The sequence below is a fragment of the Myiozetetes cayanensis genome, unplaced genomic scaffold, assembly GCF_022539395.1.
Source record: "Myiozetetes cayanensis isolate MyiCay16 unplaced genomic scaffold, myiCay2020 scf5-8, whole genome shotgun sequence".
Lineage (NCBI taxonomy): Eukaryota > Metazoa > Chordata > Aves > Passeriformes > Tyrannidae > Myiozetetes > Myiozetetes cayanensis.
Window position 1 is genome coordinate 62737891 of NW_026087742.1, and position 23006 is coordinate 62760896.

Below are 23006 nucleotides of genomic sequence, written 5' to 3' on the forward strand. Positions count from 1 at the left end.
TCACTTTAAAAAGGATATTGAGGTGCTGGAGCGTGTCCAGTGACGGGCAGCAAGACTAGTGAAAGGACTAGAGAATACGTCTTATGAGGAGAGGAGCAAGGGAGCTGGATTTGTTTAGTCTTGAGAAGAGGAGGCTCAGGTGGGGACCTCATCAATCTTTACAACTCCCTAACAGGAGGTTGTAGTGAGGTGTGGCTGGTCTCTTCTACCATGCCTGCAGTTGAGAGGATGAGAGGAAATGGCCTTAAGCTGAGACAGGGGAGATTCAGATTAGATATTAGAAAATTTTTTTTCACTGTTAGGGTGATCAGGCATTGGAATAGGTTGCCTAGGGAGGTGGTGGAATCACCGTCCCTGGAGGTGTTCAAGAGGCATCTGGATCTGGTGCTGGGTGATATGGTTTAGTGCTTTAGGGGTTACAATGGTAGTTCTGGGTTGATGATCTTGGACTTGATGATCTTAATGGTCTCTTCCAATCTTGAATATTCTATGATTCTATGAAGCTTCTGATAGAAACAGGAAAAAAATGCACTTGAATAGCATATGAAAACTACTTGTAATTTAGAAGGGGCCAGAGCAAAAGATGAACACTGACACACAGACCAAGATAACACCTCTCTTCAGCTTGCTGCAGTTTACCTGTGAACACAAGGTATGGCCTGAACATGATTCAACCCACTGTGGCTGAATAGGTGCCTACTGCTTCACAAAGGGCCCTGTGCAGGGCAGGTGGCCTGGGCTCTGCAGTTCAGTCTGTGTCTCAGATACTCCTTGTGCAGTATTGTTAATACCTATATATGTATTATAAATATACATATATAATACATATATCTTTATTATAAATACAGATATATCTAATAAATATACACTTTGTAGGTGTATGAATGCTGTATACATACTGGATTTCCTATTGACAAGCCTTTTAGAGGCCTTTAAAAAATGAGCTTGTTTCTTTCATCACTGAGAGCGTTTTGGAATTGATACACTGGAAAGTGGGTTCTGCATGGGTTTCTGACAAGAGCTCGCATTACAATTTTTGTTTGAATGAATCTGTGCAAAATTTCAGAGGTTCCAGCTTCCCAGAGTCCCTGAGATCTATACGACACTCAGGGCGATGGGGAGGGGAGGAAATGAGGCTCTGCCTGGAAAATGAATTGGCCTTTGTCCCCAAAGAAAGGATTTTCAGCTTTCCTTTCTAAAAAACCCAGAAATCATTAGCCTTATCCTTGGGAATGTGATCTAATAGGGTGACCTAGATGCAAGTGATTGCTGGAGCTCAGGGAGAGAGGGAGCTCAACTCTGGTTCTGTAGAAAAAGGCCGGGGGAGGAACAGGACGCTGCCTTGCACTCTGTTCTCAGACACACCTACTTTAAGCAAACTGTCCTGCTGAAGTCGCCGTTGGTTTCTGCAAAGGCACCTCAGGAGCCTCAGGACAGTGGCCCAGGGCGATTTAAGAATCCCACAAGTTTTGTGGAGAACAGAAGCAAGCTTCGCTCTCTGCCCCCGCTTTTCACACGCACGCCCTTCCCCGTCTGCAGCCGCATCAAACGCTGTGTGGGGGGGCAAGGGCAGAGCCGGTGCCAGCCCCGCGGGGCCGGGAGGTGCGAGGCTCCCCGTGCCCAGGGCTCGCCCGTCCCTTCCAGCTCGCCCCGCGTCTGCTCCCGGCCCCGCCGCCCAGCGAGTGTCACTGTCGAGCAGCGCAGAGCCGCGCCCGCCGCCCCGGGTACCCCCCGCCGCCGCAGCATCGCCTCGGCTTGGCCCCTGCTCGTAAACTGGGACCTCCTGCGGAAAGCCGATCCCCGACTGAGGCTTTAGAGTAAAAGGAAAAAAAAAATCTTCTTAGTTATGCACGTGTCGATAAACAAACTCGGGTCTCAAACGCGCACGCCATGAAGCGCAAGAGAACACCGTGGAGAGACCTGCTCTTTGTACGTTCCCCGCATCTTCGTTAACAGCATCTGGGAAAGACAGACAGATGTTCCCCTCGTAAATAAGATGACGCTATTAAATTATTTGTATTGGGTGTACATGCTTAGAAAACAACCTGCCAGGGGATGAGCATTCTTGCTGGGAAATCGCTTGTTCATCATCCAGACGTTCCTTATTTTTCAAAGTCCGCTTGGAAACAGTGGAAATTTCAGATTGAAACCATCCACATGTTTTTCCTGAGCTTGTGCAGGACTAAAACAATTCCCTAGTGAAAGAAAACGGGTCTGGGACATGTCATCCCAGAGCTCTGTCACCTTGGCAGTGTTTGTAAGGGCAGACCAGGCATTCCTCCCTTTAGTTGTGGGGCCAGTGCAGAATAAACCTCCCTGGCCTCTCCCACAGCCACCAGCCTTGTCAGTAACAGGACACAGAAGAGATAATCACTAGCCTAATTTGCTGTAGCTACTATTTTGGAGCCTTGCAAAATGCAGACCACCTGGTGGCTTTTATATACTAGATGATAAGTAATAACTTTATAAAGATGAAAGAACATATGGAGGGTTTATGGCAAATAATAAAAATTGTTTCCCTTTTTTATTTCACATTGACATGTTATTTGTATGTGCATACAGAGATTAAAAGACTGATGTTAACAACAACAGCATTATATCTAGTAAGACAACTGTCCTTCATAAATGTGCCAACTTCTGTTCATGAGTTGTCAGTAAGAGAATTTAAAAAAATTACCATCATGAGAACCACCATTAAAATAAATATTAATCATAATATAGTATTGGAGTAGAAGTGGAGAAAACATCTTTTAGTTAGAGCTAACTTTACAGGCCAAGATTCAGGTTTGGATGTAACAGTCAAAATCTCAGGAGTCTAGTTCCATGCATAGAAGAAAACATGAAATTTGTTTGACTTAGAAGGACACTATATGGATTTATCAGGATCTGGTCACTTGAATTTGTTTTCTTACATTCTTTTGAGAAATTTGCAGGTGTTAGAGTTGCGGTTCTCTTTTTCTTCCCATTTAGCTGACTTTTTTTTCCCCAGCTGCTGCAGATTGGACATAATTTCAGGCAAATACATTAATTATCAGATTATTTCCCTAACAGTACTTGTCTGTTTGGTTTTTTAGCGACTGTATTTGAATAATTGGGTTGACTTTCTGTTGCTCCAAGTACATAGCATCAACTCTATTGTTCTACTTACTCCTTTCTTTTTCATTTAAAATCGAGTACAGACATGACCTGAAGATCCAGTTTTGTAAGATGCTCAGAACCATGTTGGTGTGATCACTCTCCTGCAGACCACACAACAGAAAACACATGGTGACTTGAAAGATAAAAACCTCTTGATTCTTTTTCTGGTCAAAGACTGAAGAATGAGATGGAGGTTTGGTAATTTTCTGTCTTTATTCTGCTGTGCTGATTAGCTCCATCAAATCTGTAGGGCCAGATTAGCAGCATCTTAGTCAATGGATTGTAACAGCAGCTTAGTCAATGGATTGAGGAGAAGCAAAGTGGTAAAATCTATAAGCATATTTTCCCATCTCCCTTCTAGGGTAGTTTTCTGACAATGTATTCATGGGTGTTTGATTCAGTCTGACTTCAAGTGGTTCCAGCAGTGGGTAATCCACAGCTCAGGTTCCTTCGACCAACTATGAAGCTTTCTCACACGCAGATTCTCTTAAAATTCAGAAGACCAGAACCAATTTTAAAACTAGCTGCTATTTCAGTGTAGACAAGACCCTGGGGACCATGTATTTTGTTATTGCTCTGCTCTAAGGAGGTCTCTCTGCTTTTGTGGTTAGAAGAAAGATTGCAAATCCTGAAGCACCATGTGATAATTTTCTTTTGGATAGGTTAGATGTGGATAGAAATATTTCAGCTAACTTTCCCAGTAAAAATACTTGTAAGCACAATGATCCCTGAAAGGGGCAGCAAATGCTGATGCAGCTGAAGCATGTTGAGTTATAAACATTAGGAAAAAAATGAAATAAGAATTTGGATGTTAAGTTATATATACAATGTGTTTAATTTGTTTCTAATCAAAACAAAACTCCTTCTTTGACAGAACGGATTGTGAAATAAAGCTTATTTCCCTGCAAGTGACTAAGTCATGCAGCCAGCTTGCGGGGGCACTCAGAGACAGTTGGCAAGATAAGATGCTTCAGGAGAGATGCAGAATTCAATGTACAGTTTGCATGAGGGAAAGCAGAATGGCAGCAGCTCAGGGAGTGAACAGGCCATATAAGGGAAGCAAATGAACTGCTGTGGAGATGCCATTAGCAAAGCAAACACTGACTTGGGGACCTTGGCATATACCATGGAAGAGATAAATCGCATGAATAAATGCATGCTTGTTTGCTTCTCCCTAGGTTTGCAAAGGCAGTTTTAACTGAGAAACAGTTTCCATGTGTGAAACAGAAGTTTTTCCACAGTCATTTTAATGCCAAGCAATTTCTACCCATGTCTGATCCCCTCCAACACACGTCTAATTTAGGCATATTTATCACAGTTCCTTTATAATCCAGGCCTTTGGCTAGGGAAAGAAGGACAGACCGGGTCTTTAAACAATTGTGGATTTAATAACAGTACTCAATTCTTCTCTTTCTTTACACCAAAAGCACAGTTCAAATGACACAATAATAGCTTAGTATCCCTGTCATTTCAGGTGTTCATAAAATGAGTAGTAGGAGGTAAAACACCTGACTGAATCAAGTGAAGGCATGAGCATGAAGGCATGAAGAGGGTGTCTACACTCATCAAGAAGTGCATAGCTCCTTGCAGAAGTGGAGACCTGAGAGCTATTGCACGCTTAAGGGTGGAGGCTTACCACCAGGCAGAAAGGTGATTTAAGGGGAGGATGCTAGAATGGTATGCTGTGGAGCAGGCTCCAGCCCTCAGACTTGGGAAGGTCACACCAGCTCCCTTTCTGTCAGACACCCCCTGGGCACATCCACATTCATGTTTTGGTGTGGATCAAGGGCGTGCTTTTGAACTGAATCTCCAGAGCATCCTCACTTACCACGCTTTGTTTCACCCAACAGTGATGAGTACACAAAGTGGATTCAGATGGCACTACAGCAGCAGACAGGTGCCAGCAGTGCATCAGATGAGTTCTGAGCACTCATGGGGCTCTTGGTCCGTAGGTGTAGGCTGGACTGAACCTGAAGAAAAAACTATGGAAAAGCACAAACATCATTTAGGTTCTCAACACCATCTGATCGGATCAGATTGACCCACATTACTTGCTAATATAAATGTATACTAGGTGGATATAGCCTAGAGGTGTCAGCTGCATGCATGGCTGGTTTGGGGTTATGCCTTTATTGTCTTCCTTCTGAAGCACTTTATTGCATATATTCTAGCACTCAGCCTATATTTAACCCACTTCTTGGATTTGAAGCCCATCTCCCTAAAGAATATACTTGAAATATTAGGATGGAAGAGTTGATCATGCTAGGTACTTTCCAATCCATTTCTTACCCCTTGAGAAAATATGCATTTTCAATAGTGTTTTGATTTTAAGAGTTTGTACTATGGGGAAAAAATAGGAGTCTTATTTTAAAAATCCAATAAAGTAGCTTTGTAATTAAATTCTGAACATGGCTGTTGTTACTATTAAATGCTGTAAATGTAGACTGAGTGCAATAAACCTCACTTTCATTTAGCATTAATAATATTAATGAACAGTATTTAAATCATACACCATGTTCCAGGACTGTAAAAGAAACATTAACAAAAAGATTTTGCATGTCTGGTGCTGACATAATTTAAACCTGGCATAAAAATGTCCTGTATCTGAAGAATTTATTCAAGTTTCTGGGCGTAGAGGAAAAACCAGAATAGGATATATCTCTTTCCCCCAGAGGCAACTCCTCCCCAAAACTTTCCCACTTAAGACACTCTGGGAAAGGGCTGGATCTCCTGTCTCTTCGCTTGACCTAACGTAGCCGGGATGAGCTGCTAGGTACTGTGGTCACATTTACTCTCGCTGTAGACCAACTCCCGAACTGTTGCGATCAAAATGCTTGATCAGCAGCTCGCATGCGGAGACAGACACACAGTTCTTATCACACGCGCACCATCAGGATATTAGCCCATATTTTCCCATGTAAGGACTGAAGCCTTACCCCTTTCTTTCTAGCACTCCTTCTTCGCTGGCTTTTTCCTCCTCTCCTGCCCTTTTTCTCCCCTCCATCCCCGACTCCACCGCGCACCCCGCGCGCCCCGCACTCAGACACCGAGCCGCGGCAGGCGGTGAGGAGTCCCCGGCCGGCCGCGGGAACCCGGGACACACCACTCCGGCCCCCGCGGAGCTGAAACCGCCCTGCCCCAGTCCCGAGCGGGCGAGGGGAGCTGGGACCCACCCCCGCCCCGACCCCGCGGAGCCGGGACCACCGCCCCGCCCCGTAAAGGCTCGAGGCGGCGCCCCCGTCCTCCCGTTCGCCGCTCCCCGCGCCGCCGCCCGGCCCCTCGCCCCCGGCCCCGTCCGCGGCCCCGCAACTGCGCCGACCGCGGCGGGTCCCGCCCGGGGAGGCGGCGGCGGGGGAAGGGGGAGGAGAGGCGGCGGAGTGCGTTGCCTCACGAGGAATCAAACGGTGGGGGGGGAGAGAGGAACGTGCGGAGGAAGGGAGGGAAGGACGGGCCGGGCTGGGGAGGGTCCCGGTCCCGCCCGCCTCGGAGCTGCCGCGTCGCCTCCGCGCCGGGACCGCGGGGAGAGTCGCTTGGGGCGGCCGCCAGCCACCGGCCCCGCGCCCATGTGCTCCCGGCAGCCGCGGCGGGCAGTCTCCACGCCCGGCGTGTCCGTAAGTAGCCCTGCGCTCCCCGGCACCGCGCCCGGCCCCATCCTGACGCTCCCAGAGCCCTCGCCGCTCCTGCTCCTTCCAGACCCCAGCCCTCCCTGCACTCCCTTCCTTTCTCGAAACCCTGCCCTCTCTCATTCCCTGTACGTTGCATCCCTTGCAGGACTCCGAATCCCCGTGGCTTCAGAACCTCTTTCGCCTCCGCGACCCCTTCCCACCCTGCACAGCCGTATCCTCTGCATACTCCGGACCCTGTTCCCTCTCCGTGTTCCTTTTCCCTGCTCCGACACCTAGCTCGGCTGCCTTTCTTACCCATTGCACCGGACCCTTCAGACTCCCTTCCCGGATCCCCAGCCCTCTCATCCTCTTGTCTTCCCGCATCCTTCCCCTCCCGGGCCCCCGTCCTTCCCGTATCTCCCTGCCATCCCGGACCGCTCTCCCTTCCCACCCCGCTGTTTCCCGGCTCTCCGTCCTCCTCGTCCCCTGGGTCCCCTACACTCCCGGCACCTCTGCCTTTCCAGTCCTTCCCCACCTGCATTCCCCTTTAACTCTCGGACCCCCTTTCCTTCACAGTCTGCTCCTCCCGGACCCCCTGTCCTCACAGCCTCTTCGCCTCCCGCATCCCCTGCCTCTCCTGGAGCCCCTGCAGCCCAGCCCACCCCTCCCCGTCCCCCCCACCCCGCACCCTGCTGCGCCCTCTCGCCCAGCAGCCTTTCCCTGGCATCACCCCGGCGAGTTTTGGTTCCAGACCGCCGCCTTCCCTCGGGGGAAGCGGTATCTCTTCGTCGCCCCCTCCTACTCCCGGAGGGAGGGGAGCGGGGTTTCGGGGCCGGAGGGACGAGTCCGCCTCCCGTGAGAGCGCCCGGGTTGTGGGCTGGCAGGCTGCGGGGAGGCAAAGCTGCTGCCTCGCTGGAGCCGGCGGGGGTCCTACCATGTTGTCCCCTATTTTTAGCAGTACCTCTTCCCCCGATTCAGGGAATGATCTCCCCTAAGTGCCGTGACCCACTTTGGCTTAGACTTTTGGTGCCACGCCAAGACACAAACAGATCCTTCTCTAGATGATACCTCTGGAGGAATGGCGACCCCCCATGCCTCTCTCCCAAGTTTTTATCCCCAGGGGTTTGGCGTTTTTCAGGTCGAAATGTATTTCTGTGGATAGGCTATGAGTAGATAGGTGTACTCTTCCTCAGTAGCAGTATAGGATTTTTAATGTTATAGAAGACAGTTCTTTTTCTTAGTGTTTTAAAAGTAAACAAAACTTTCATGTGGTGCACATGGTTAATTTCACTTCCAAACTTTCTCTATGCTCCCTCCTTGTGCTGAAGTAGTATTCATTTTATTGCCTGTTCATGAATTGGATTCACTGATTGGCGTCTAATCATGCTTAGAAGAAGAAGAAGCCCCTGTAAATAGCTATCAGAATTAATTTGGCAGCAACTGTGGGAAATGATCATAAATTTACAAATGCAGTTGGAATACTAATCCAACATGAATTTAACAAGAAATACACCTCTGATATCTGGGAACAGCATGTAGGTTTCTATGACAGTCAAATGCACTTGGTCCTGAGCTTAGAGGCTGGGAGTTGTCTGAGGAGGGTGCAGAGGGGTTTGAGCTGGGAAGAGGCAAAGAAGAGGTGGGCTGAATGCTGCAAGCAGGAATATTGAGAGACCTCTGTGTTTTAATCATGTGCTGCTTGAGGTTGTGTAGGGGTGAATCCAAAGGATTTGGCAATGTCTTAACTTACCAGAAGCCCACCCAGAGTTTGGGTTCCTGGCACTTCTGAACATCAAGTGGTAAAAGGCTCCTTTTGCACAGCGATGCCAAACAACCTGGAGTGCTGGAAAAAATGTTGTCTCGTAACACTTCTTTTGGGGTGTGTTAATGCATTTTACCACTGTCACAAGGGTCTGATCTGGAACTGCCTTAGGCACGCACTCTGAGTGGTTTTGCACTAAAGCTGTGGGGCCAGGTACACATGAACATACATGTGAATGTACATGTATATGTGAAGTACATTCTCCAGGCATTGCAGGAGGAATTTCTGGCTAGCCAAGGATAAACAAGGCCTCATATTTTTTTTTTTTTCTATTGGCACTGGAAAGATCATGATGCACAGTGGGGAAAAGTGAGTAGGCAAGTACACAGGGAGCCCCTGAAGGTGGCTGCAGAGTATTCGTGGATGTGCGCAGCAGCCTGTGTCAGCTGGGCTGCCTACCACCACTGTCACACCAACCATGGCAGCTGGTACCACTGACAGGGATTGTAGGGTCCCCTTGCAAGGATGGGACAGAAAAGTGATATGTCTTATTCAAAAGTCCCGTAGGAAGGAAATACACTCTGGCAAACAAATATTTTTTTCTAATGTAAGTATTGTTGAACTCATATTTTTCTCCTTCTTTTTTGTGTTTTGCTATTTAATTAGGGACCTTTGACTTCGTGATGGGAGGAAATATCCCCCTGGTTGTTAGGATCCGAGCTTCGTCCTGTGTGAGGATTTGTCAAGGCTGAGAGACTCCGGATTATCCACAAACATCCTCACAAATACACAGTTACTTTTGTGTCTTTCCATCGTGAGGGGTCTTGGAGCAGATACAAAGATGGCCTCCAGCCTCACCTGTGCCGGTGTCATCTGGGCCTTCCTCTCCTTCCTCTGTGCCGCTGCCTCCTGTGTTGGCTTCTTCATGCCCTACTGGCTCTTAGGGTCTCAGCTGGAGAAGTCTGTTTCCTTTGGCACTTTCCGGAGGTGTTCCTACCCGGTGCGGGATGAGAGCCGCCAGATGACCGTGATGGTGGAGCAGTGTGGCCGCTATGCCTCCTTCCAGGCCATCCCCAGCGCTGAGTGGAGGATCTGCACGGTGGTGACAGGCCTGGGCTGCGGGCTGCTTCTCTTGGTGGCCCTGACAGCGCTCATGGGCTGCTGTGTGTCTGAGCTGATCTCCAGAACCGTGGGCAGGGTGGCAGGAGGCATCCAGTTCCTGGGGGGTAAGTGCTCATGCAAGGAGGGGACAGGGGCGTCTAGGCTACTAGTTTGTATGTGTGGAGACTCCCCTGGTGCTTTGGGATGAGGAGGGGGTGAGTCAAAGCTTTTTGCTGGCAAGGGCCACTTGGCTCTCTTGATGACTGAGCTGGTTATCTGGATGCCTGAATGTGGCCCAACAATACAGTGGCCTGTGGTCACTCTCTTGTGCTCAAGTCCCTGTTTTTGAGAGTTGCGTGGCAAGTCAACTTCTGTGGGCCAGCACAGTGGTTTTGTGGGCTGTAGTTTCCAGCAGAGCTTAGCTGGGATGGAGGTACCTGGAGAAGCCTGGGGGCTACAGATCCCCATGGAGTATCGTGGTTTGGCAGAGGAGAGGCTGTGTTATTTGGGAGCAAGCTCGCTCTCTCCTTCCTGCCCCCATTACTGGCAAAGCTCCCTCTGCCTCTGCTTTCTGCACCTGTGTGTATCTGGCAACAAGCTTGTGGCCCATGTTTGAAGTGTGGATTGTTTATCCCTGGTGGAGGTGGCCCACCATCTCCTGGGACGGGCTGGCTGATCCACACTGCCCACTGATGGTGTCATAGGTTTGTTGACTCCATGGGCTAGACAGTGTGTGGGAGAATTACCTCCCCTCCTTTTTCTAGCTTGTAATTGCATGGCATCTTTATAACTGTGGAGGATTTGAAGAATAAGAGACAAAAACCAGGATCCTTAAGCATGTTTTCACAGGGCAGTTTTCCCAGTAAGTCATCACTCTCTTGTCATTGGTGACATGCAGCTCAGCGGCACTCAGTTTTGCCTGCTGCAAGCACTCCGCTGCTCACATGCAACTTGCCCCCATAAGGTAATGTGTTTCCCTGAGCTGTGGGTGCTGAGGCAGTACAGGCACCATTTGGGTATCTTGCCGTGTCTAGTCCCAGCCAGGTACCCTGGCTCATGCCCTGGAGGAGTGGGCTGCAGTGGAACCCTTGGCTCTTTCCCCTCCAAACAGAAGCTTGCCCTGCAAGGCAGTCTGGATGCATCCTGCATCTGCATCTCTAAGGAAGCACAAGACAAAAACTCCACTACTTGTCCCGTTTGGTGTGGACAGCTGGTGCAGGGAGAGGGCCCTGTGCCAAGCCTCCAGCCAGGCGATGCCAGCATAACTCCCTCCTGGCTGCCAGGAGCCCTGCCTCCAACTTTTTGAGTAGTTTCTGCACTTTAGAGCAAGCTGACCCCATCACTTCAGCCTTCCTCAGCTTTGCGACCCCCAGGCATTCCTGTGTTTAATCTGGCTGACAGTTTGAAAGTGCAGCAGCTGCTGGAGAGTTAACTCTGTTGGGAGCTGTGGCTTCTTGAAGCCTGCTCCATTATACAGTTCCAGCCAGACAGCCGGGGGTGGAGGAAATTTTCAGTTCAGTGACAATCTGCAAGCCCGCTTGGTCTGACTATTTTCACTTAGAGCCATCACAGGCTTTAACCATCCTCTTTTTCCAACTGCTGTCTCGGCTCATCTGGTTTTAATTTACGTTTGGCCCCTTTCTCGTGACCATGCTCCCCTGTGTGCCTGTGGAGCAGGGCTGGCAGAAGAGTTCACAGCTTAGTAAGGTTGCTTACAGCCACCCCAGCAAACAGAGCAGCTCCAGTGGTGGGGGCTGCAGGAGGAACCCTGCTGCTCCATGAGAGTGGTGCGGGCTCAGGGTGTGCACCCTTCTCTGAGACAGGATGGTGGCTCCTGTGTCAGAAGGTGAGAGGTCGCTTCAGAACTCACCTTTGCCACCCCTGGAGCTTGTCCAAGGTGACAAGGCAGCATCCCATTCTGCCTGTTTGTCCTCAGTACGTGACAATTCAAAGAAATGTGAACTTGTCATATGAAATGAAAATTGCCAACAACTTTGCTTAAAGTTCAGAAATTAGTTACACAGCATGTGTAATTTTCCCCTCTACTGGCTTTTATGATTGTTCTCGCATTTCCAGCACTGCTGGAAGTGCGTAAGAAATGACCAAAGTGAGAACCCATAATTTCTTAACCTGCTTAAAACCCAACTGTGGGGACACAAGGTAGAGGCCAGGTGGAGAAAGCCAATAATTGGTATAAACTGAGGGGACATATTTGGGTAAAGGTCAGGTTCTTACATCCTTCATCAGATCCTTAGCTGCTATAGATCAGTATAGGTTACTTTTAAATGGCATGACTATATTCTCTCAGATGTCTAATTTAGGCACTGTAATTATTATGTTGTTTTGTATCAAGATAGCCGTGAGCTGTTCATCTTACTTACGAACAGGGAATGTCAGCTCTTTATTCCCTGTACTGCAGCTGCAGGTCTAGCTATATACCACGATGTGCACTTTGAATATGGCTCAGTGGCAGTACAGTGATTGTTGTTTTAATTGGCCTCCACTTAGAGATCTGATCAAATAAAACCCTCACAAGTACTATTTTTAATTGGAGAAAAGAATTCCCACTTATCTTTATATGAAGAAAAAAACTGGGGAAATAAGCAGCCACTGAGTGATGCTATTAATTCATCCTCTGTGTTAGGACAAGGAGATGGCTAGACGGTTTCACTTTCTTTTCATCTGAGTCATCTGCAACAATATCCTGCTGTGGCTCCTGCTCCAGTCATGGAGGATGAGTGTGAGAATAAACCATGTTTCTCTTGAAGTTAGAAACCAGCATAAAGACAGGCTCCATGTCGCTAGCTTAGGGCTTTAGTGGTGTTTCTTTAGTATAGGATCCACATAATTTTCTCAATATGATTTAAAAATACGGACTTGAGGAGGATGTAAGCCAATGGACAACGGAGTATTAGGGGAGGCCCAAGAGTAGGTGAGATGTACAAGCCACTGGAGCTATGGTGAGCCAAAACACTAAGGTTGCTAAAACTAACTTACTGCATTTTAACATTAGAAGCATTTTCACTGCTTATGAAGAGGTGGCAGAGAGGTTTGCTTACCAGAGGTGGTAAGAAAACAGACTGATCCTTTTCTTCTAGCAGTGTAAAGAAGGAATAACTCCAAGTAGGTCAGTGGAATAACACCTGTAAAAAAATAGCGTGTCTTGTGCTACCTAAACAGTGCCAAGGTTTTATGCCTGGGATTTCCCCAACTTGCATGTGGCAGCTCATGGAAGTGAATTATTCATGAGTGCTTATACCATAAACCTGCTCTTCTCATAAAAATTGAATGTCAGAACCTGCAAGAAATTGTGGATCCACGCAGAGTCAGAAGGGCTCTTTGGATATTGCTTGATCTTACATACTTAGTCTACATTTGCTGTTTCAAGATGATCCTGGCTACAGAGCATACATGTATTTTAAGATGACTCTGGGATGATACATGTTGAGTTTCTGTTCCTACTGGAAAGATTGCATCATAGACTTTTCCTCCCATTTGCAATTATGGGAACCGCTTCCATGTAAATGATCATGTGGCAGCTCTGTTGCCATTACAGCAACTGCTTATGTGAAAAAACAATGCTTTTAGCTTTTTCTAAGGCAATTTGGTGGTGGGCAACAAGAAGTAGCCAACGCCCCAAGGCCAGCCTTTTCTGCAGTGGCTGTCAGTGGTCTGTAGTCCACAGCAAGGAAACTGCTGCTGTGGTATCTCAGAACGTGCTTGCAGGACATCTCTGTTGGATTGCTTTGAAGAGCTGACAACTGAGGTGAAAGTTATGCTGTCTGTAACCTCTTGAGGGCACAATCATGTAGATGGCTACAGTCTTCACTGATAACAGTGAAGTGCAGTGTTTCCAGCTGGTTTCCTTTGTACGTTTGGAAGACTGAGGCATATATAATGTAGCTAGAACAGATTATGAGGATGTATCTTTGACCATAACTATTGAGAACATGACAGCAGGAAGTAAAGTTTAACAAATCTATGACAAATTGGAGTCTGTAATTATTGATCTTCCTTTCATTGTTCCATGGCGAGTCAATTCCACTTAAATGGAGAAACTAGAAATTTACAGGTAGGCAGCTCAGATATGACATACTAATTTGGTGAATAGTTTCAGTCTCTGAATGCAGAGCAATGATTTTAAGAACATAGCAATATTTTTAAGAACATAATGAACTTAAAGGTTAGCCAATTTTATGGGAGGCAGTGGATCAAAAGACACAAGTATTGCAAGGATGGTCCATTGAAGAGCATTACACTGGCAAGGTGAAGAGTTTCATTAAAATGATCAGCATACAGGAATGAAATCTTCACTAGCTCAGAACTCTCTTCGGCTGCATAGGACAGCTAAACCAAGCTCAGATTGTGGGTCCATGGTAATAGAGCGTGAAACAACCTGCTGGTGTAGACACCTCTCTGAACCTGATATTATGGTCCTGATTCTAAGTGTCATGTGAGAAGTGAACCCTCTCCCTAATTATGGGGTAGCCATGTGGTTTGTACTGTCATTTTTACTACTCATTGATTGCACTCTAGCAAAGCACAAGTTTTGCTATTCCCTTCAGTAAATGAGTGAAGTTTTCAGCAGTGTCTACTTTTCCTGTCCTCATTTCTCTATTTTGTTTTCCTGTGTCTCATGAGAGTGCTGAAACTCCTGAAACTATGGGCCTTGAATTGCTGGTTGGAAAATCTGGAGAGCTTTTGAAATACGGCGTGATGAAAGGAGTGTTTGGTTATTTGAGAAAAAGGGGACACAGATCCTACCAGCATCTGATTTTGTTTCTGAAAAAAAAATGTGGCCTTATGAAAAAAGCTCTCAGCAATATATGATATTGCTGGAGAATCCTCCAAACGTTCTTTGCCATTAGAGACCATAATAGTTTCCACCACCCATAGGGTGCTCAGGACAAGTGTTTGCTGGGTGCAGAGAGCAGAAAAGTAAGGAGTGATCCATCAAGATGAGGAGAATGTTGAGTGTGGGGTTATGGCTCTCTGTTGTCTGTGATGAAATCTTAGAGAAAGCCTTTGTGATTTTGGGCTGAAGATTTTAAAGAGAAAGATCAAAGGAGATCTGTAATTTGTTTGCATATTAATAGCTCAATCTGACTTTGCAGATGAGATGATACTAAAATGTAGGGGACAAAGAATAAAAGACCATTAGGTCAAAGCATTGTGGGATCATGTAGAGAAGCTCTCCCTCAAAGGATTTGCTTGGGGAAACAGAGAAGTAAGAGGAGGCTCTTGGGAGAGATGGCATCACTGAACCTAAGTTATGTTTCAAGAAATGTGGCTGGCAGTCAAAGACAGTCCATGGGTTCAAGGGGGAACAAAGACAGTCTTGGTTCTGAGACCAGCTAAAAAAAAATCATTAGGGGCTTTGGTGAGAGTAGTTCCAGTTGACTGCAGGAACTAGAAACTCCTGGGAAAGGTTTTTGTGCAGCTGGAGGCATTGACCAGTAACCATTATTTTGTCTGACAGCTGAAGTGTGGCTTTCTGCTTTCTACCTGGAAGACTAAGATCATCATAATTTTCTGCCTATAGGGAGAAAACGTAACTTGAGTAGAGCCTTGCTGGGAACAGGGAAGATCTGAGATGGTTAAGAGACTTCCAGGAAGAAAACAGTTACCCCAGACTCTTTTGTAGTTCTCCCAAGCAATTTCATTCCTTTTGTCCCACCTGCACATATTCTTCCCAGCTCTTCCTCCAATTTGTACCTGAAAAAAACCCAGATGTTAAAAAAATGCAAAAACAGTTTTTCAGTTCTCTAATCCTCTTTAGCCTAAAAATAGTTTTTGAAAGGCTATCTTTTGGGGAGGGGCAAAGGAGGGGCATCTGCTTCTGTCCAACACGCAGCCCTCTTCTTCACCTGCAAGTTAGCTGTGCAGGGCTGTTTTGTCACATCTTCCTGTCACTGGATGCAAGACTTCAGTGACTTTGCTGTGCTCATGTAGACACGTGACAGGGCAGTCCTCATCCTAGACAAAGATAAGTTGAAGGATAGGGAGTAGTCCAGCATATGTGTGCACATATGAAGACATTGCAAGAGAGGCATGTGAAAGGAACAGAAGCCTCACTGAGGTAACAGAAGAGCAAACGGCACTGTTAAATGTTGCTAGTGAGTGATTTCATGTCTTGTCATAGGCTCATTGATTCAGAAATAAAGAAGTCAGCAGAGAACACTGTGACTATTTAGTCTGAGGTCTGCTGTAGCCAAGGACAGCTTTCATACAATTTTGGTTTGAACCAGCGTGTATCTCTGAGAAAAAAACTTCTTAAGTTGTTTAAGTTCTTAACTTCTTAAGTTAATTTAAGTTTGAGGAAAGCAGGATCTCCATAAGCTGTTCCAGTGGTGAATTGCTCTGATTGTTTTTCTTCCATCATTAATGCAAATGTTAAAAATGTAGCGGTAAGAATACATCATTGCAAAAATTATGTTTTCTCATGGATTTTTTTTTTAGATCCAACATTTAGGTTGTTTTTAATCCATTTAAGCCGTGCTTTGTTGTGTTTTCTTTACCAGAACAACCTCTACAGAAGCTGCTTCACACTAGTGTTTCACATTAGTTCTCTCTACAGTTTTCTGTAGGCATCCACCAAAAGATTAAATGCAGTGTATAGTTTTGCAGCTTTGTCCCTTTTCAGCTTGACTTTGACTTGTGAAACTGCATCCTGTGACTGCTTGGGCCTATGCTCAGTCCCTGATTCCCAGCACTACAGGGTACCTTCACATACTGTGGAACAGCACAGAGTTGAATTCTTGGATTTAGATTTGGAATCCATATAAGTAAAGCAGGGAAGTGTTACTGTTTGGGATGGTGTTCAGGAGAAGGGAGTATAGACAGCAGAATTATCCTAAAGATTCTGTAGCATATGTTTTATTGAAGATGAGCCATCTCTCTCTCTGCTGTATTCAGATAGGAGTTAAAATATAAGACAAATTCAGGACTGAAGCCTAATGGATGTTGCTCTTAGTTTATAAAGGACATTACTTAGATTCCTAATCTCTTAATTAGATGCAGCCTGTCTTACTTGAATCTTCCCTCAATGCATGGGCCACCAGGTCTGACTGATAGGGAATCCAAGCTGAAAAAAATAAAGAAAGGGTGCAGATTTAGATTCTGTATATTCTTAAGAGAGGATCCTGTTTTCCATGGTTGCCTTCACCTTGCCCACAGAAGTTCCCTCTGCAGCCTTGCTAAAGACTGCTGCCCTGACAGATCTAACAGCACAGCTGATTGTGAGATTTTCCTTAAGCAGTCCTGCTGAAGGAGACCTGGTTAGCAAAGTTTGCTATTTAAGCTAACACCAACTGTTTTGACGAAACAGGTTAGCAAGGAAGAATTGGCATTAAGTGTTACTGATCCTAAAGTGCAGAATCAGTAGCTCTGAGGAGGCCATCCCTTCCAGTGAGGTCACAAGTAGTGCGGAGCAAGCAGGGAGTTGTAATGCTGCTGGAACAGAAGAGATGTAACTTGAAAAAGACAAATAATGTGGAGAGTAACTTTCATACTTAGCTGTCTTTGTGTTTCAATTTCTGTTTCAGATATCTTAGCTCCTCTGGTGTTTCAAAATCTTCCTGAAAAAAGCATCAGGACCCTTATGGCCTGCAAATTTTTGCGTGTCCTTTGAAGTCAGTGATACTCAGTAAAAATTACATCAGTATTTCTATTCTAGAGATAAGATTATTGGGTTGTGACTTTAGTCTAAAATGGGTGTGGTACTGAGGATGACTTTCTTCTGTAAGAGCCACCCTGGTGAATCAACTTGTTTATACTGAATTGTGTTTTGAAATACATATTCTTTTTTAAAAAATATATTTAATTCTAATATAAATTTTTACTAAATACAGAGGAAAAAAAATCCCCATGCAGAGCTTCAGCCTGGAGCAAATTCTGCAAGTAAAATTTTAGGTGCTTTGGAAGTACATTTAAAATGGAAATGCTGCTGTATTTGAGTAAAAAAAGAAGATGCTACTAAAATATTGAGAAGAATATTTTTACTTCTCTTGTTGTCCTATTGATGTTGAATATAAAAGGGATGCTTTGAATATTGCTGCAGCTGTGTTGCATTTAAGCAGAATTTTGCATTAAGAACAGGATTTTTGATCTAAGAAGTCCTGGAGTGCTGTTTTATTTATCTGTAGAATGAAGTTCAGTTTCCTTGCTTTTTTATCCCTTCTTTTATTAGAAAGAAACAATGATGCTCAGCACTTCTTTGGGGCTTTTCATTTCAAAAGGCTTTGCTTGCATAACGTAATGAAACTTCAGAAAACGTGAAGCAGTACAGCAAACAATCTATTTTGCTGATGTTGAGTCAGAGTAAATTCAGAGTTACTTCACTTCAGGTCCTCTACATTTGTGTTGATTAGAACAGAATCTGGGTTGGAGTTAGCAATTTTGTTTCTACATTGAAAGATCTGGCTTGGTTTGCTTCCTGAGTTCCATGAGGTGTTTGAATATCTCTGGGAACTTCATTTAGGCATCAAAATGTTTCAATATTTTCCAGTGCGGGTGAGATCATATGCCTTACAGACAGGATGGAATTGTTCCCCGTGGTGTATTTTCCAGGATTTTGTCCAGTCTGGTGTTAAATGTCGATGTAATTTGGTGGGTTGGTTTTTTTTTTCCTCATTTCTCTTAGGAAACTCGGCTTACTACGCATTGCACATGAAATTTTTTTCACAGTGTTCAACCTACATTTGCCTTTCCTTGATCATATCCTTTTACTTCTCCAATACCCATTTTTAACTTCTAAGGACTTTTACTTTGGCTTTACAAAGTACAATAAGTCAGTTTTCAAACTCCTTCGTCAATTCAGTGGAGTCAGGCATAGAACTTGAGAGTAACCAGCATATTGTTGCCATGCAGTGAGCATTAGGAAGGAGAGTGGTGTAATTAAGAAACACAGAAACTATCTGTACAACCAAAACTCCAGCCACAGCTGCTTGCCTTGTGGTGGTTATCACGTTGGCTGGCTTCCTGCTCCAGGATTTCCTTCGGCTCTCTGGAATACCTTTCTTGACTTCACTGATGTTAAGCTTTTTATGTTGCATAAGTGTGAGCTCCTAAGTGGCATTCAGACCATATGGAGATGGCCTTAAGTCACAGAGAACCAAGAAAGGACATCCTCTCCTTGGTTTTGGGATGGCTCTGTCACCACAAGACATCGCAGGTCAGAGGGGCAATATTGTGTTTGACAGATCCCTTCTAGTAGCTTTCCTCAGTCTTCTCAGGCATGAAAAATTGGGCATGGTCGGTGCACCCTGACAATGCTGGTGATAAGACTGATTCACCAGGCACGATTAGATCTCATTTACATTGTTTGTTCCTCTGTCAGTCCCCTGATGTCACAGGTACATCTGAGAACAGGAACAGACTTTTTTTTTCCCTCCAGACTGGCTTTTCCTTAGAGCCTGACCTGTTGAAATCAACAGCAGTATTCCTCCGTGGAACCCAGGGGAAGACAGGATGTGGAGCTTAGCACTGTTGCTACTCATTGTGTCTAGATGGATTTGGAGGACGTTGCTGCTGTGTAGCAGTGCAGAGACCTTCATGAATTGCCAGATTCTACCTGATTCCCCAGGTATGGAATATTAATTGCATCAGGACTAACATCTTAGAACAAAACTCTTGAGAGGATTGCTGTACAATGAGCTGAGTCCATGTTTGCCTGCATAAGCCAGATGAAGGCAGTTTATGCTGAGCCATTCACAACTCTGTTTAGCTTGTTCCTCTCTTCCATAACAATTTGCAATAAAATGTGTGTCAGGAAAGAGCCCTGTAAGGGCTGGGAAAAGCCTTGTGCTGGAGATGGCAAATTCCATTTCATGCCACTAAGCCGGAGATCCGGTGCTAAGAACACAGGAAGCTGGGAGGATAAATACTGTAACTTTTCATCTCATGCATAAGAATTGCAGTCTGTTTTGATCTAGTGATAGAGAAAAGTCATTCAGCTTATCTCATCTAACATAGTGGCTAGTCTGATTACAAGCTTCCCTGCTTGGCACTTTTTTAAATTCAATTTGGCTGCCTGTGCCCTTGGCACACAGTGGGTTTCATTAAATTTCACAGCAGTTAGTTTTCATTCCCTCTGTGACACCTTTTTATCAACATTTGACTCTAGTGTAATTTCAAGCAATTGTGGGGGTTTTTTGTGAAGTGCTTGTACCATAATAATTTGGCAGAGCAGGTAGAAGACGATTCAGACACTGTTGCAAATCTGTGTAGAAAACTAATGTATGGGAAGCCAGGTCAGCTTGCAAGTGTCATCATGTATGATCAGAGCAAAAAGGAGCTCCTTCCCTTTCTATTCTGATGGTATCAGTGAAGACTGTCAAAAGTGCAGTTAAAGAGCTTGCTGTAAGAGGCAAATTTTATATTCTTCAGGCTAATCACAGCTTCATTTTAAAAGCAGAGCTAGTGGACTGCTGCTGGATTGACAACCCAAGGATGTGAGACAAACCTGCAACCTGGACTGCTTAACAAATCTATGTGAGTCTTCTTTTCAAAAAGAGGTGAGGAAGTTGATTTGTTAGGAAAGTGTGTGTGTGTATGAGTGCAGGAATGCAGAGAACAAATGTGCTTGTTTTCCTTTTAGTATCAGATACTCAGTCTGTTGTAGGTGTGATCAGGGAATACAAGCGCCCCAGCTCTTGTTCCCATCACTGCTACCTCCTCCCCAGTGCAGAGCAACATTTTCTCCAGACAGATGCTGGGCAAATTTGTACAACTGTAAGTGGTTTTGCACAAGTATAAGTGGTTTTCAGCTGCACTCTAAGAGGCCTTTATTTGTAGAGTGACAGCCCTTCTGAAATGCTAGGCCTTTTTCAGTCTGCCAAACCTGAACATCCAAAAATAATGTGTTACGGTTTCTCAGTAATATTTTCAAAAGTGCCTAATTAAAAAATAATTCAAAGTGAAACTTAAAAGTTCTTAAAAGTGAGCTCCACATTCAGAGGTAACTCAGAGACTGACGGATCTGTACCTCACTGCAAGACAAGGGCAGTCAAGCTAGGGAGACCATAAGTTATCTTTAGAATGAGACTTCTGATTGATGAAACTTTTCATTATTGCCCTTTAGAAGGTATTAGTTCATGTCCTTTCAATTTTACTAATGGAACATCTTTCTTTCCTCTACCCTAAGGTCTCCATAGTGCCTTTGTAGACAAAGTACTTCCAAATGCACAGTTTTGAGCCTCCTTAAACACGTCAGATTTTCCTTAAACATCTCAGGAAAGCTGGAGGTTATGGACAGCTCCTCACCTTCTTTGCAAGAGAGATCTTTGTGCTCTGTAGCTCTTTGTGGGTGTCATGGGTTCAGGTGGCTGGGTTTTTAGTATTAGGGAGGCCACAGAGGTAGTTTCAGTTAGAAGCTGCTGGAAGTTTCACGGTCCTATGAAAAAAGCCAATGACAACCAGCTCCAGGAGGGACTTCTTTGGTGATGGCCAATGATAAGTGCTTTTGTGATAACGTATTTAAGAACAGAAGAAGAGAATGTTTGTTGCGCAGAAGAAATTCCAGCCCGGAGAAGAGTTGAGGAGGACATGGGATAACAGGCAGACTCCAAGGTCAGAGCAGAAGGAGGTGGGGGGAGAGGCCCGGGGAGGCCTCCCTCTCCCCCTCTAGCAGGGGAAGGACTGAGAGCTGAGGCCTCTGCTGCCTGTGGAAGACCATGGGGGTGCAGATATCCCCCTGCAGCTCATGGAAGAGCACCATGCTGAAACTGGTGGAAGGATGGAGCAAAGTCCTGCAGGAAACCTGGGGCCCATGGAGAGGAAAACCCATGCTGAAACAAGGTTTTCCAGGTAGGACTTGTCTGGAATGACCCATGGGGCAGCAGATTGAAGAGAACTGTTGCCTGAGGGGTGGATGGACCCAGGGGGAGAGGTCCATCAAAGACTGTCTCCCATGGGGAGGGACCCAACAGAAGCAGGGGAAGGACTCAGAGCCATGACCCCCCTGTAATCTGTGGTGAAGACTGTGGTGATGCAGTTTGTCCCCCTGCAGCCCACAGAAGACCATCGGGGTACAAAGACCCCCTCCTGCACCTGATGTAGGAGTAACCCACAGGACAGCAGATTGGCAAGAACTGCTGTCTGAGGAGTGGACTCAAACGGGTTGCAAACCCTCTTCCCTGTCCCCCTGCACTGCTGGGGAGAGGAGGGAGAACTTGGAAGAAAGCAGGAGGGGGGTGGGGAGGGGAGCTGTTTGTTTAAGACTGTTTTATTTCTCACTCTCTTAGTTTTATCTTGTTAGTAATAAATTTAAGTTTTATTCCCTACGTTGAGTCTGCTTTGCCCTTATCTGTCCTCATGAATTCCTTGCTGTTTTTTGTTTCTCCTCTGCTACTTTGCAGAGGGAGGGTGAGAGGGCGGCGTGGTGGGTGTCCTGGCATGTAGCCAGGGTCAAACCGACCACAGTGGGAGAAAAAAAAGTACCCACTGGAGATTTTCCTCAAGGAGCCCCGCTTCCTTGGAGGCTACCCATGCGATGGGAATGGTAGGACCTATGCTAAACAGTTGAACTTGATGATTCTTGTGGGTCCCTTCCAACTCAGAATATTCTGTAATTCTGTGATCTTTTTGGACATCAATATTTTGACAGCATTCTTTTACCAATATGGCCAGTGGCAGTTCTGAAATAATAAATGGTCAAAATACCATTTGAGAATGCAAGTCTATACAAATCTTTGAAGAGTTATATCTTCATGTTTGGTATCTCAGAAGGCTTTAAAACAAGACCACCTTTTGTTTCAAGATGGTATATTTCATTATCAGTGCTGATGAACACCTGACTTTGTGGGCCTTCAGCGAGAGAGAAACAAGACTGCTAATGGCATGTGGAATCCTGATAGACGTCTCTGACTATTTATAGGCCTTGATATATATATGCAATCTCTGGATATTTCAAAACTGATTAACATTTCTAAACCTGAGTTAAAGTTATACTTGGCATTTCAATAGTGTCAAGGCAAAATTAATCAGAGCTCAAAAGATATGCAGTCTTACTGACACACTAGTGACAGTGAAAATATAAACCACTGAGAAATATCCTGCTGAAAGACAGAGTGCAACGTGGATTTTAGAAGAGAATCTGTAAAACTGGCTTACTGCCACGGGCAGACTCTGAGGTGGTGTGTAAGAGTGTAGCTGGCATTTACAGACTAAGGTACCAGCTTAAATGACTCAGGGCTCTGCCAAGTTATATGTCCTGTAATAAGTCACTGCAAATCTTCTTACTTGTGGAACATTAACATATTAAATATGCAAACTAATCTCATGAAACAGTTCAGATAAGCAGCATTTTTAAATGCACCCAATCAAGTTTATTTTCAGTCAGTGAAGCTCAGCAAGCAAATGCTTTCATTTCAGTGGCCCTCATGAGAATGATCAAAATTTAT

The 23006-nt window shown here is 45.4% G+C and overlaps 1 protein-coding gene and 2 long non-coding RNA genes across 3 annotated transcripts in view; 2 read left to right on the plus strand and 1 right to left on the minus strand.

Moving 5' to 3' along the window:
* Positions 1-2523: 2523 nt before the first annotated feature.
* LOC126648546 (uncharacterized) lies at positions 2524-6151 on the minus strand. The gene is made up of 3 exons (XR_007630826.1): positions 6075-6151; positions 4967-5120; positions 2524-3382 (listed from the first exon to the last, which is right to left on the minus strand). It is a non-coding gene; the product is annotated as an uncharacterized LOC126648546 (long non-coding RNA).
* A 458-nt stretch (positions 6152-6609) lies between these two features.
* The window catches only part of LHFPL6 (LHFPL tetraspan subfamily member 6), a 140241-nt gene continuing 123844 nt past the window's right edge, over positions 6610-23006 (plus strand). Inside the window, exons 1-2 of the mRNA XM_050331664.1 lie at positions 6610-6749; positions 9172-9731. Of these exons, the coding sequence (XP_050187621.1) occupies positions 9347-9731 (385 nt within the window). The 5' untranslated portion in view covers positions 6610-6749; positions 9172-9346. The remainder of the gene's footprint in view (positions 6750-9171; positions 9732-23006) is intronic.
* LOC126648547 (uncharacterized) lies at positions 15471-21820 on the plus strand. The gene is made up of 3 exons (XR_007630827.1): positions 15471-19189; positions 20018-20120; positions 20750-21820. It is a non-coding gene; the product is annotated as an uncharacterized LOC126648547 (long non-coding RNA).